The sequence below is a fragment of the Lynx canadensis genome, chromosome B4 (genome assembly GCF_007474595.2).
Source record: "Lynx canadensis isolate LIC74 chromosome B4, mLynCan4.pri.v2, whole genome shotgun sequence".
Lineage (NCBI taxonomy): Eukaryota > Metazoa > Chordata > Mammalia > Carnivora > Felidae > Lynx > Lynx canadensis.
Window position 1 is genome coordinate 121890652 of NC_044309.1, and position 16210 is coordinate 121906861.

At 36.9% G+C, this 16210-nt stretch overlaps 1 protein-coding gene across 2 annotated transcripts in view; it reads right to left on the reverse strand.

Moving 5' to 3' along the window:
* Positions 1-1949: 1949 nt before the first annotated feature.
* The window catches only part of WASHC3 (WASH complex subunit 3), a 48476-nt gene continuing 34215 nt past the window's right edge, over positions 1950-16210 (reverse strand). For both annotated transcript variants that reach the window (XM_030323511.1, XM_030323510.1), the window contains exon 7: positions 1950-3362. In XM_030323511.1, coding sequence (XP_030179371.1) covers positions 3278-3362 — 85 coding nt within the window. In that variant the 3' untranslated portion in view covers positions 1950-3277. The remainder of the gene's footprint in view (positions 3363-16210) is intronic.

The window sequence follows — 16210 nt, forward strand, 5'->3', positions numbered from 1 at the left end:
ATTCATTCTCCATCAGACTATCCTGGTCATATTCTTATGTCAGTGGCAGAGGCACAAGAGAAGGCAAGACCATCCAAGTAGTTTTCAAGCCTCTGCTTGAATCACATGTGCTAACATTCTACTGGCCCAAAGCAAAATCACATGGTTAAGTTCAGAGTCAGAAGGTGAGGCAGAATGCTCCACCCACAGTGGGAAGGCAATGCAAAAGTATATGGCAAAAGGCATGGAGACGGGGGAAGTGAAGAACTGCGGCTATTTTTTGTAATATTAACATGCCAAGTGACAGATAAGGAAAAAGTAGGCCGTGTTCAGGGATGGACCAGCTGGATAAATTGGGGTGAGACAACAATGACTGGCTTCTCCACTATAGTCTCTCTCAGAGGGGGCTGTACGGATTACTGGTGAGGCAAAAATCTTCCTGATGGACAGAGCTTCTAACAGTGCCCTTGGTCATCCATGTTGATAGAGAGACATGGCTTGAGTTAAGGATAAAAACAGTCTTTTGATTATGGTGAAATGTGCAGAGTTTTGTATCATGAAATGTCAACTCACCTGAGGAAGCAACAATTAGGCAGATAGGATGATTCCAATAGATTTCAGTCAGTCTTATCCTTACCCACTCCAGGTTTGTACAGCAAACCCATGAATGGAGTAATCACGGTGATAGAGATAGAGGGAGGCCACGTATGGGCCCAACAGCTTGGTTTTTCTCTCATTAAGGGCTGCTCTAGTTACTACCACTATTGAATACGTGCTCTGTCAGCAGCAGAGACCAATGATTTGGTACCATTCCTTTATCGAAACCAAATAGCTACTTGGTAGCAAGTTGTGTGCATTGATTTCCTTTCACCCTGAAGGAGGAATTCATTCATTCCTATACTAATTAATTTGCACTCTTAATATAGGCTTGCCTTCCTTTCCAGCAGTACCTCTGCTATCATTACTATCTGATAGTCTACAGAATGCCTATTATCAACATAGTATCCTGCATTACACTGCCTCGGATCAAGAAACTGTTTTATAGCAAACAAAGAACATGAGTTATTACATCCATGGTCCTATGTATACAGCATCATCCAGAAGCAAGTAATCTAGTAGAACAATGAAATGGCCTATTACAGAGTCAGCTTAGGCATCAGCTCAGATATAATATCCTGTAGGATTAAGGTTCTATTTTCCAGGATAGGATACATGCACTATACCAATGGACAGCATATGATTCCCTGTTCCCAACTTCAAGGTGCAGGAACCAAGAGGATAGAAATAGGATTGGCCTTTCTTACCACCATTCCCAGTGAGCTACTTGTAGAATGTGTTTCCCATTCCTACCACCTTAGGCTTTGCTGGATTGGAGGTCCTGTATCCTGACAGGGTAAGGGGAAGAAGCTGGCACACTTCCCCCAGGAAGCACTGTAAGGACTCCACAAAACTGAAGCTACAGCTGCCAACTGGTCCTGTTGGGTTGCTCATGTCTGTGGGACAACAGGCAAGAAAGGGGAATTAATATGTTGGTTAACATGAGGAGCTAGAAATGTGACTACAAAAAGAAACAGGGAGAATGTGTCTGGAACTCAGGTGATTCACTGGGGGCATGTCTTGATGTTTCCGTGCCTGATGTGAACAGTGAACAAACAATTGTGATACTCATAGCCTAAAAAGGGCAAAGTAACCAAGACCCTAGATCCCTGAAGGGATGAAGGTCTGGGCCACTCAGGCAGTCAACCAAACTAGACTAGCTGAATTTCTGGCAGAGAGCAATGAAAATCTCAAATGGCTGGTGGAAGAAAGAGATGATGAATATATTTTGGCCTTGGGTTCAGTTGTAGTAACAGGAACTGTAACAGGAACTGTAGCTTGTCTAATCGTCTTGGGCAGTCTTTTATAGACTGTTGCTGACCATCACTTTGAAGACTCAGTGATAGAATGAACTTAACATGGGACTCAAGCAGTTCTGAATAGGTAAGAACTATTTATTCAAAAACAAACATCTCTTTTGCCAAACATCACATCTCCTTGTCAACTTCTGATATCAGCCACAACTGCACTTAGAGAGTTCTGAACTCAGACCTGTCCGTTTTTGCTAGTGAAATCCTACCACAAGTGTGAGGCATGCATTTTTCCGCTTTCTGTTCCAAGTCCCTTTTCAATGTTGGGGTAGCCTACTTTCTCTCATAAAAGGATAGCTCAGAAATGCTGGGGTAGTCACTTCTCCTGGAGGTAACTTTCAACTAATAGGGGATGGAAACTGGTTAATAATTATCCTATCTGTATTAGGCGAATATTTTGAGGAGGCAGTTTGTAAACTTCTCAGGTCTTAGAGTTCAAAATGGCAACCTTGGTAATATACTTTTGTGTGGGTTTTCTTTCTCTTGCTCTTCCTGTTCTCTCGCTTCTGCTTCCTGTGATCACCTCACAAATGCCATACTTACCCCCAAGTCTTTTCCTCAGGGTCTACTTTCAGGTGGGCTAAACTAAGACAGGTACCATTAATCAAATGCATTTATATATCTTTCCATGTAAGTATTTTAGAGATTTTCTAGACTGCGCAAATAATTATTCATGAAGAATTATTTGCAAGGTGAGGTAAGGACAGCATTTTAAATTAAAGATTTTTTTCTGTTTAGGCAATAAAAGAGTTGATGACATGATGCCTGCTCACTGTGAAACATACTGAAACTACCTTCAATTCAATTTCTATCTGATAATATTCTAAGAATATCTGACACTTTGATAGTATATGAACTAATGAACAAGTGGTGAAAAGCTCTATATGGCAATAAATTTCAACTTCATAATTTCTATGACATATAAGCTTCAAGTTGTCACTGAAAATTTAAATCCAATATTAGTCTCTGCCAGAAAATTCTTTAGCAATTCTTATAATATAAATGCACTTAATACTTTTCATGCTAAAATAGTCACAAAAATTGAATTACTCACTTAGTCAAATTCACTTTTTTGCATTGAGTCTATTTTTGATCACCAAACTCACATTGACTTCATTTTCAATGCTCACCACATCCTGAAATCTCCCACCTTGGTATCTGCAGCACTAATGGCACTTTATTTTGGTTATTCTACTTTTCAGTATTTTGGTAATAAGACATTCTGCCAGATTATAAATGCTTTATTATTTTTTTTAACATAGAGGGAGTTTGGTGGTAGATATATGACCATTTGATGTTTTTATGACTAAGAGTTCAAGCTCAGGCTCTCTTTCTTATAGAATGTAAATGCATACCCACACATGTATGTGTAACTGTTATCAAAATTAAGCTTAGTCACTAAAAGAAGATTCACTATCTGAACTTTCTTCTGTATTTTTTTCACCTTCACCATCAGGCACTGGAGCATCTGGCCTCCTGAAAGAGAAGGAAACAATTTGGTTTTTCCAGTTGAAAAAAAGCAATTACTATCTGTAAATTAGGTTCATCCTAGAATATTGCTGTTAATAAGTTCACCAAGTCTGTGTCCTTAACTGAGAGTCTCCCAGTCTCCTCCACAGCATGCTTCTCTTTGGCTTTTCCAGCACTCTGGGGATTACTAGTGCTATTCCTGTATGGGCCACAGCGCTGTTTTCTCTTGCCAGTCCTTACAGAATTTGCTAGTTCCGTACTTTCTGCTTCTCATTCCATGGAGACCCAACTACAGACAGAGATGTGATGTGGAGAGGCTGGCGTGACCAGTGCTACATCTCCGTAGTCTCCAAGTATACAAGAGGTACAGAGAAAGGAAAGCTAGAAATGGAAAGAAAACGAAAATCTTCATGTTCCAGGAAAGCTGCAGAAAGAAATTTACAAATGGAAGAGAGTTAAAGAATGGCCATTAAGAAACACAGACAGTATGGAAATTTTGCAGGGGAGAAGAGGGCCTGGTAAAAGGTTCTTAATGTTTGTTGAGTGTTTTCACTTATATTTTATCTTCATAGAATGAATGTAAAAAGTATGAGTTGGTAAAAATAATGTCTTGAAGACTCCCTAGGTAAAACAAGGAGATATGAGAATGATTAAACTCAACTTTGCAGGGAGATATAATAAACCAAATGAAATTTTACAACAAACCAAACATTCAACTAGATAAGTTCCATAGTGTTTGCTAGTAAATTATCTAATCAATATGGTAATACTATCATTCAGCCTCTATTCACTCTCACTGAGAAAATAAGTTAAGCAAGTAAAGTATACTTTTGGGGAAACTAACAGGGAGTGTAAGAATAATATAGCTGCTCTGTCTTAATAATTGAGAACTACCAGACTTATTTCTCCCTCAGGCTCTTTGATTCTTATTAAAGATTTAGGACACCAACCAATAAAACTCTGCTTTGCCATAAATAAAATTACTGTTACTAAAATTAAAACATGTATAGTCTACCATGTACATTTAGTTATTAAAAATTACGGCTGAGTTTTGGCTTATAGTTTTTAATATCATATCTGTCATGTACAAAACAGAAAGATATGCTGGCACTGTTCCCCAGCAATGGGTAAAACAGAAACTCATTTGCTCTGCTGCACAGTTTTAGATTATACCTATTAGGAAGTCACATGTACTCAATACAGTAAAACTTGGAAGCTGGGTAAGGTGTTTACCAGGTTTTGACTGATACTCCATCTGCCTAAAATACTAACATGAGACCACAGTCTTCATTGCTCTCCATAGAAGCAAGACTGTGGAACCACTGGGCATGAATACTGGGCACATTTTCCAAGTAAATCTGTCTTTGCTGTATTTGTGATTTCTTACTGCCTTTACTTTGTTAAAAAAGAAAAAAATTACCAGAGGGAATTTGAATACAATGTAAAAATTATATCTATGGCAATTCAAACAAATAAAACAATGTATATGATACCCCTAAAATAAATGCTACTTAAGGGTAAAAGCAGCTTAAGCCTAAAAGGAGCTGAAATTATAACATTAATGTATGTGTGTAACCATTTTTTAATACATGTGATCATCACAGCTGTATAGCATAGTGGTTAAGAACACACATTCTGGAGCCAGACTGCCTGGATTCAAATCCCAGTCTTGCTACATATTTGAGCAATTTTGGGGAAGCTAGGTAACCACTTTGGATCCAACGAACCGACTGGAGTATTGTAATGATTAGAATGAATTATTATATGTAAAGTATATCAAATAATATCTGGCACATAGTAAGTATATTAAATAAATGCTATCTTCGTGGTCATTGTCGTCGTCATAGTCATCGCCATCATCATCATCATCATCATCATCACGTACCCACAATTTTGCCAGGAACTGTGTTAGGTGCTAGAGATACAGAAATGAATAACAAGTAGTTCCTTCCCTGAAGAAACTGATATTTTAGGGGGATATTTTAGAGGGAGACAGAAATATAAGTTATTATTATAAATGTGATATACATAAATACAGTTGTAGTAACTATGCTTATGTAAAAAGTTAATTCACTCTATGAGGTTTGGTCAGAGAAGATTCCAGAGAAGTGGAGACATTTGTAAAGGGTTTTAAGATATAAGTGGGAGTTTCTCAAAAACAGAAAAGGTGGGAGTAAGTGAGGATGAGACTGTTCTGAATAAAGAAAAAAAAATGGGGATGCATGCTGCATTTGGGAACTATAAATCATTTGGGAGGTAGAGTATAAAGTAACTGCAGTTCAAATTTGATGAAATTAGAGCATATGGTAGGAGTAATAGGTATGAGAATTTCCTCCCTTTTTTAGGATGAATAATACTCCTTTGTACGCACATATTACATTTTGTTTATCCATTCACCTGTGGATGGGCATTTGGATTGTTTCCAACTTCGGGCTACTGTGAATAATGCTACTATGAACATGGTATACAAATACCTGTTTCAGTCCCTTCTTTCACTTCTTTTGGGTATATATCTAGAAGTGGATTTGCTCAACCATATGGCAATTCTATGCTTAATTTCTTGAAGAACTGCAATACTGTTTTCCATAGCAGCTATATCATCTTACACTCCCACCAGTGGGGTTGGTGGGATTCCAAGGGTTCCATTTTCTTAGTATGTTTGTCAATATTTATTATTGTTTGTCTTCATTCACTTAAAAATAAATTGTATGCTACTTTGGCTTGGAATTGCTAGGCAGACAAATGAAAAAGCATATACTAGTTCCCTTTGGGTACAAAAAAGAGAAAAATTTCAAGATACCATGAGAATCAAATGAAATAATGTATATGAAAGCATTATCTAAGTTAAAAAGCTTTATAGAAATGTTAGTAGCAATAATAAAACTTATAATAATACCAGCATTTCCAGCATATTCTTAGTGGGAACAAAAATTTGGCTTTTTGTCTTATGATCAGAAGTGCTCTTGCTTGATCCTGTATATATGAACCTTTTAAGTTGTCTTTTATGCAAAGTTTTTATTTAATGTTTATTTATTTTTGAGAGGGAGGTGGTTAGGGGCAGAGAGAGAAGGAGGCAGAGGATCCAAACCAGGCTCTGTGCTGACAGCAGAGAGTCCCATGCAGAGCTTGAACTTACAGACCATGAGATCATGACCTGAGCCAAAGATGGACTTTTAACTGACTGAGCCACTGAGGCACCCCCTGTGCAAAGAAGTTTTAAAGATATATTTGAAAAAGTTACTACCTTAAAGTATTGGTATAAAGTTTAGTTTCTAAAAATTCAAATGATTCACTACTAAAATTAGATGAGGACTTTATAACAGTTTATCTTAAATATACAAGTAAATCACTAAAAAAAAAGTTTATCAGCAAAATATAGAGACACATATAAAGTCAAAAGTACATTCATGATGTATCATGCACGTTTTTTAAAAATCTCAATCTATAGTGGTTCAATGATAAAAAAAATGCTAGGTTGGTAGCTGCATTTTAATAAGCATACTTATATAATTTGTGGCACCAAGATTATCCAAAAAGTCTTAACAAAATAAAAATTATAGGAGTTTAGCATTAAACTCATTACTTAGTCTGTCTTTTAAAATAAGTATTTAAATTTTTTAAAAATGTTTATTCAATTCTGAGAGACAGAGTACAAGCAGGGGAGTGGCAGAGAGAGAGGAAGACACAGAATCTGAAGCAGATTCCAGGCTCTGAGCTGTCAGCACAGAGCCCAATGTGGGGCTCGAACTCACAAACTCTGAGATCATGACCCAGGCTGAAGTTGGATGCTTAACCGAGACACCCAGGCGCCCCTAAAATAAGTATTTTTAAGTTACTTATTAAAATTACTAGGCTGACTTCAACAAAAAATGAGCCAAAATTTAGAAAGGAAAGGAGAAGGAAGAACTAAACACATACAAATCAGTACTTTTTAGCATATTAGATGCTGTGTGCAAGTTCTTTTTGTTACTCACCTTTCTCACTTATGGGAATCAAATAAGGATGTCAATCACAATCTCTGTTCCCCCACTCTTTCCCTATACCCTTCCTTGTTTTAGTCACAGAATCCAGGCTTGGCCAATCATTAAGAATCTTCCCCTGGGAAGAGAGATTGATTCAAGGGAGGGCACAAGACCCACGCAGGGCCAATCACAATGTTTCCCTAGAAATGAGCTATAATATTCCATAGTTTATTTTGTTCAGTTAGCAAAACTAGCAATATTAAAGCCTTCATAATTGTGAATTCCTTGGCTTCAAGCAGTAAGCTCATCTGTAGCAGGAGAGAAGTGAATGACTATGCCAAGGAGTAAAGGTGGAATGGGTGCTAGGAAAGAGAGAACACTGCCAGCCAGACAGCAAGCACTGATGACACAGGCCTTAGATCCTGCCCTACTACCTGGACTTCTTTGCTATGTGAATCAGTAACTTCTCTTTTTGTTTAAACTAGTTTGAGCTGGTTTCTGTGATTCTGAACACGAAAAGAGTCCTAACATACAAATATTGTTGGTTTAATTTGTTTTCGTTAAAGAGATATTTATACTTGTGCTTAAAACCACAGCCACTTTGAGGACACAAAAACCATATAAACATACTTTGGAAAAACATTTTTTAGTGTAGATAAATAGTTTAAAAATATTTTTCAGTTTCTTTAAACCTAAGACCATTGAACTTAAAGCAGATTAAGTGACAAAAACATTGTTAGTAAAAATATTACTGAGTAGGAGGTTATGGGGAGAGAGTACAGTAGTTATCATCCAAATCACTTTTCAATATCAACTATAGCACACTTAGAGCTATAATGTCACATGATACTGTTGTCACTCAAGACTGTTCTGTCATAGCTCTAGGCAATGGCAATAGGTGGTCTTCAGGAAAAAGTAAAACACTAAATTCCTGAACCAAGATTGTACTGACCATATAAAGACCTTTGGGGTGGTTATAAAAATGACAATCTAGACTCTGATATTATAGTAGCTAGTGAGACTTATTATAGTAGCTAGTGAGACTTATTTCAGCATTACATTTACTCAAACTACACACGCTTTGGTCTTTTTCTTCTGAATGCCCATCAACCCAGGTATATCCTGTCCTTCGTGGTGGTACATAGATTCCTGCAGTCAGGGAAACAATGTAATGCCCAATACTATAAAGAAAAAGAAAGTCAGCCCTCCTATAAGAACTGGCTTTTGCCATTTATCTTGGGGCCCTTTAATTCCCAGCTGCTCCTTTATCTTTTGCTTACTAGTCATTGGCAGGCCACAATTTCTTTTTAAAACATCTCTTTAATATTTCTATTATTTCTCTGACTCTCGTGATCAAGGTCTCCAACACTAGACCAATAACAATATTTTGACGTTGTTTTTTCCTGTCTTGTACTTTCTATCCAGTTTGCCAGCGAGTGGTTGAGAAACGATAATTACATTGAATGGGATTCCAGCTCAGCAAGAATTAAAAATGGAAGCAGTAAAACTATTTTTTGGAATTGTTCAGATGGGGAATTGAGGTCTATCCCACCCTCAACCAGCCAAAGCCCAAACTTTAATCCATTGTGTTGTTGTGTGTAGCAGGACATAGACAAAGATTACTGGCAGATAAGGAATTCCCATAGAGGGCTGGACATCCTTTCAGTATAATTAACAGAAAGTTTTCTTGCTTTCCAGTACCCTTTTGGTTAACACAAATAAATCCCCTCTTGTCAAAGTGAGGCTGAGGTGATTACTTTTACTTCTGGCAACCATAACTTTGGTCATTCCACAGTCTGGGAGGAGGTATAAATGTCTTTTGAATAAATATCTCCAGGACAAATGTCAATGAGCTTGTTTGGTTCAAAGCCTGCACAATAACTTGACTCATTGGATGTTTTCATTAGCCAAATCAATATGTTACACCCACTTACATCAATGGATAGATCATCCAAACAAAATTTATAAAGAAGTATCAGCCTTATATGACACATTAGACCAGATGGACTTAAGATATATAGAACCCTCCATCCAAAAGCAACAGAATATCCATGTTTCTCAACTCCACATGGATAGATCATGTGTTAGGCCACAAAACAAATCTCAATAAATTCAAGAAGACTGAAATTTTATCAAACATTCCCACTCACAATGGTATGAAAGTAGAATCCATTATAAGAATTAATGGAAAAACTAAGAACATGCTACTGAACAACCACTGAGTCATCAAAAAAATGAGAGAAGAGGGGCGTCTGGGTGGCTCAGTGGTTAAGTGTTTGACTTCAGCTCAGTCATGATCTTGCAGTTTGTGGGTTCATGCCCCACATCAAGCTCTCCACTGACAGTGCAGAGCCAGCTTGGGATTCTCTCTCCCCGCTGCTCCCCTGCTTGTGCTCACTCTCTCTCTCTCTCTTTCTCTCTCTCAAATTACTAAACTTTAAAAAACTCAAAGAAGAAATTAAAAAAAATACCCAGAGACAAATGAAAACAGAAATATGATATACCAAAATCTACAAGATGCAGCAAAAGTAGTTCTACGAAGAAAGATCACAGCAATACAGGCCTACCACAAGAAAAAACCCCAAATCTCAAACCATCTAACTTTACACCTGACAGAGCTAGAAAAAGAAGGAAAAATAAAGCTCAAAGTCAGTAAAAGGAAGGAAATATTAAAGATCAGAGTGGAAATAACAGAATAAAAAAAAAACAATAGAAAAGATCAATGAAATTAAGAGCTGGTTCTCTGAAAAGATAAACAAAATTGACAAGACTTTATCCAGACTAACAAAGAATAAAAGGAGTCTCTAATAAAATCAGAAAGGAAAGAGAAATTACAACTGACATCACAAAAATGCAAAGGATCAGAAGAGATTACTAAGAATGACTACACACCAAAAAAACTGGACAACCTAGAAGAAATGAGTAAATTCCTAGAAATACACAATTTTCCAAGACTAAAGAAAAAGAAAATCTGAATAGACCGATTACCAACAAGAAGATTGATTCAACAAAACTCCAGGACTAGACAGCTTCACATGTAGTGAATTCTACCAAGCATTCAAAGATTTAATACCTACCCTTTTCAAACTCTTTCAAAAGATCAAAAAGGAGTGAATGCCTCCAAACTTATTTTAGGAGGCTGGCATTACTCTAATACCAAAACCAGACAAAGACAGCGCACACACATGTGTGCGCACGCACACACACACACACACACACACACACACACATACACATTACAGGCTAACATCCCCTGATGAACATGGATGCAAATATCCTCAACAAAATATTAGCAAATTGAATTCAATAATACATTACAAGGATGTATGTAATACATGCTATATATGACATGATCATATGGGATTTATTCCAGGGATGCAAGAATGGTTCAAAATCCACACATAAATCAGTGCTATATGCCACATTAATAAAATGAAGGAAAAAAATCATATTATCATCTCAACAAATGCAGAAATAGCATGTGACAAAATTCAATCACCACTTATGATAAAATCTCTAAACAAAGTAGATATAGAGGGAACACATGTCAACATAATGAAGGTCATATATAACAAACCCACAGCTAACACCAGTCAATAGTAAAAAACTGAAAGCTTTTTCCTCTAAAATTAGGAATAAGACCAGGATGCCCACTATCCCCACTTTTATTCAACATAATATTGGAAATCCTAGCCATAACAATTAGACCAGAAAAAGAAATAAAATGCATCAAATTGGAAAGAAAGTAAATTTGTCACTATTTGCGGATGACATGATACTATACATAGAAAACTCAAACAATAGCACCAAAAAACTATTAGAACTAATAAACAAATTCAGTAAAGTAGCACAGTACAAAATCAACATATGGAAATTTTGGTGTTTCTATAATCTATTAACAAATTATCAGAAACAGAAATTAAGAAAACAATCCCATTTACAGTTTCACCAAAAAGATTGGGGCACCTGGATGGCTCAGTTGGTTGAGTGTCTGACTACGACTCAGGTCGGGATCTCACAGTTTGCAAACTGAAGCCCCACATTGGGCTCCCTGCTGTCAGCACAAAGTCTGCTTTGGATCCTCTGTTCCCCTCTCTCTGCCCCTGCCCCGCTTGTGCTTTCTCTCTCTCAAAAATAAATAAAACATAAAAAAAAAAAACAATTTCATGAAAAAGAATAAAATGCCTAAATAGAACTTTGAATTGAAAGACCTGTATACTGAAAACTATAAGAAAGACACGGATGAAAGAAATTGAAGAAGACACAAATAAATGGAAAGATATCCCATGCTCATGGATTGGAAAAATTAATATTGTTAAAATGTCCATGCTATCCAAAGCAATCTACAGATTCTATTCAATTCCTATTGAAATTCCAATGGCCTTTTGGAAAAAATAATTCTAAAATTTGTATGGAAACAAGCCCTAAAATCCAAAGCAATCTTGAGAAAGAACAAAGCTGAAGGTATCATGCCTCAATTTCAAACTACAGTACAGAGCCACAGTAATCAAAACAGTATGCTATTAGCATAAAAACAGACACACAGATCAAAGGAACAGAATTGACACCCCAGAATTAAACCCACACATATATGGATAATCAGTTTATGAGAAAGGAGTCAAGAATATATAAAGGAGAAAAGGCAGTCTCTTAAATAAATGATGTTGAAAAAACTGGACAACCACATGCAAAAGAATGAAACTAGATCACTATATCACACATAAAAATTAACTCAAAGTCAATTAAAGACTACGATGTCAGACATGAAACCATAAAATTGCTAGAAGGAAACATACAATAAGCTCCTTGACATTGGTCTTAGTAATATTTTTGTGGCTCTGAGTCCAAAAACAAAGGAAACAAAAGCAAAAACAAACAAATGGGATTACATCAAACTAAAATGCCCCTGCACAGCAAAAGAAACCATCATCAAAATGAAAAGGCAACCTACTGAATGGGAGATTTTTGCAAATCATATATCTGACAGAGGATTAAAATATATGAAGGACTTATAAAACTCAACAACAAAATAACAAACAACCTGATTAAAAAATGGGCAGAGGATCTGAATAGACATTTTCTCAAAGAAGACATACAAATAACCAACAGGCAAATGAAAACATCTTCAACATCACTAATTATTAGAGAAATGCAAATCAAAACCACAATGAGATATCATCTCCCACTGGGTAGAATGGGTATTATCAAGAAGACAAGAAATAACAAGTGTTGCTTAGGATCTGGAGAAAAGGTAAGCCTCACAAACTATTGGTAGGAATGTAAACTGGCACAGCCACTGTGGAAAACGGTATGGACATTCCTCAAAAAATTAAGAATACAAGTATATGATTCAGCTATTTGACTTCTGGGTATTTATCCAAAGAATACAAAAATGCTGATTTGCAAAGATATTTGCACCCCTATGTTCATTCAGCATTACTTACAATAACCAAGAAATGGAAACAACTTAAATGTCCATCATTGGATGAATGGCTAAATAAGTTGTAGTATATATATTTATATGTATAGGTATGTATGTATATGTGTATGTATACACACAATGAATACTACTCAGCCATAAAAAAGGATGAAATCTTGCCATTCACAGCAACATGGATGGACCACGAAGGTATTACGCTAAGTGAAATAAGTCAGATGGAGGAAGACAAATATCAAATGATTTTATTCACATGTAGAATCTAAAAAAAAAAGCAAACGAATGAATTAACAAAATAATACAAATTTAAGCTCATAGGTACAGAAAACAGATTGGTGGTTACCAGAAAGGGAGCAGGATGAGGGTGGGCAAAATGAGTGAGTGGAGTGAGGGATGGTGATGGATGATGGTAATGACTTTTAGTGGTGACCACTTTGTAGTGTATACAGTGTATACAGATGTCAAATTACAATGTCATACACCTGAAACTTATAAAATGTTATGTACCAATTTTACCTCAAAAAATGCTACAAACTGTACCCCCCCACTAATATTAAGAGTGTGACCAGCTGAATTTCAATTTCAGAAGTCTGTTCTTTAGTGCAAAGTTTAAAATACACATTTTTCAGTTTGAGAAAATGAAAACTGTATAAACCAAAAGGATGACTACTCTGTGTATGTTAAGTATGTCTTTGTTGAAAACACAATGGTATACAGGCGACTAGAGGATTATAAATAAGTTGCGATCCAAAAGCCTGGAAAATCCATTGATACCTATTCCCTCATTAAAACATTCATAAATCACAACTAACATTTACTGGCCATTTGCTGCTTGTCCAGAGCTGTGCTAAGTGCTTACATCATTTTCTAAGTCTGAACAACTCTGTGAAGGGTGAAGTCCTATTTACCATTTTACTGATGAGTAAATTTATGCACAGAGCAATTAAATAGTCCAGGGTCATATTGCTAGACAGTGGCAGGGCAGAATCTGAATATGCAGACCATTTCTAGAGTCTGCCTTAGGATGAGCCGTAACCATCATGAATTTCATCTCCTGCTGGGCAGGTCCAGAGGCTAGTCTATGTATCCTAGAACAGTAAAAGTAGTAATTACAGGTAATAATAGTGACCATAGTTCTAGGACATAAAAGTATACAAAAGAACAGGATAAGGGAGAAAATACTTTTTTTTCTCCTGATAAGAAAATTTGCATTGATTCAAAGAATATACCTGTTCTATCGTTCTGAATGCAAAACTAGAATAGATTAATCTTAAAAGATTTCCATTTTCTCTCTCCTTAAACTATTTTTTTTAAATGTTTACTTATTTTTGAGAGAGAGACAGAGCATGAGCCACGGAGGGGCAGAGGGACACACAGAATCTGAGGTATGCTCCAGGCTTCGAGCTGTTAGCACAGAGCCCCACGCGGGGCTCAAACACAGGACCTGTGAGATTATGACCTGAGCCAAAGTTAGACACTTAAACAACTGAGCCACCCAGGTGCCCCTGAACTATTTTTTTTTTTAATTTTTTAACATTTATTTATTTTTGGGAGACAGAGAGAGTGCAAGTGGGGGAGGGGCAGAGAGAGACACACACACACACAGAATCTTAAGCAGGCCCCAGGTTCTGTGCTGTCAGCACAGAGCCCAATGTGGGGCTTGAACCCATGAACCGTGAGATCATGACCTGAGCTGAAGTCGGACGCTTAACCGACTGAGCCACCCAGGCGCCCCTGAACTATTTTTTTTTATGTTTATTTATTTTGAGAGAGAGAAAGCACAAGTGGGAGAGGGGCAGAGAGAGAGGGAGAATCCCAAGCAGGGTCTGTGCTATGAGTGCTGAGCCCAATGTGGGGCTCGATCCCATGGAAATGTGAGATGATGAAATGAGCCAAAATTAAGAGTCAGACAATTTCCTGAACCACCAGGCGCCTCTTCCCTTAAACTCTTTAGAGTATGATGGTGACAAAGGTACTCTTTTACATATCTTTATTTCAGTGTCATTGGAAACTAATTTTTTCAAGCTAAACAGGAATAGTTCTTGGCTATATAAGCACTATTGTTATTTTCAAAATCTTGGGAATTTCAAAAATAATTTATCATTTAGAAGTAGCAAACAGGGGCGCCTAGGTGGCTCAGTCGGTTGAGTGTCCGACTTCGGCTCAGGTCATGATCGGGTGGTTTGTGAGTTTGAGCCCCGTGTCGGGCTCTGTGCTGAGAGCTCAGAGCCTGGAGCCTGCTTCAGATTCTGTGTCTCCCTCTCTGCCCCTCCCCTGCTCACACACTGTCTCTCTGTCTCAAAAATAAATAAAACATTAAAAAAAATAAAACAAAGTATCAAACAAATTTTATTTGGTAACTATCAGGCATTTTCTTCAGTTTCATAAACTTTCTAAAATTCAATGACAGTCATTTTTCTAGGAAAATAGCCAGGTCTTATTTCTCCTTATATAAACTGTTTTATTTTAAAATTATATACTCTTAGCTTCCAAATTTTTATCCACACAGGTCAATGAAATCATAATGTATTTTTGATCAGTATTTATTTCTGTATCAACTTCAGCTTTGCTCTTTGCTCAGTGCAGACAGATCTAGACTATTCTAACCATTGTAGGAGTCTGTCTTACTACTTAAGGCTAATTTAAAAAAAGTGTATGCTTACACTTTAAAGGAAAAACAAAACAATCTTTACTGAAAGTTCTTGGCTGAGGCTTAATTTGTACTAAGATTCTCAATAAAAGTATACTCTTCCCTCAGATGGCACATTTTCTCTCCTTCAGCATCTCCAACTTTTCTCCTAAAGTCAGACTCCCTAATTTTCTATAAACATCATTCTCAAAGTGCCAGGATTCCTCTTTAACAAGATGGTTGATTTCACTTATCATATCTAGATAAATGCTGAGGTTTTCTAGTAGTAGCAGTGATAGGTTATAGTGAGTCACCCCCTCTTCAACCCTTGTGACTGATGGCATGTACGTATGAGGTAATGGATCAGAATTCAGGCTCCAGGCTGTGGTTGAGGAGCAGCTTTTCTGTAAGACAATGTTAACTGTTACTGGAATTCTACCCCAAAACTTGGCACCACCTTGCAACTGAATGTTTCTCAACATTTACGGACAATGACGGGCCTTCAAACTTCTAAATGAGATACGTCAAGGAAGTATTGGGGTGCTGGGCATTCTCCCCTTGGTAGTCATCCATGGACTTCCTCCCATAGTGATACCTAAATGGAGTCTTAATTAATATGAAATTAGCCAGGCCAGAGAGGTCCAAGGAGAGGTAAAAAAAATTGAAGATACCAAAAGGGAATAGGGGAATTCAGAGAACTGCAAATAGTCTGCTACAGCTGCAGGAAATAGGAATGTATGGAAGAGTGGCAAGAAATGAAGCAAAAGAGTCTGGGTCTTGATGATAAAAGCATCTCTAAATGCAATTCTAAGTTGTTAAACTCAGT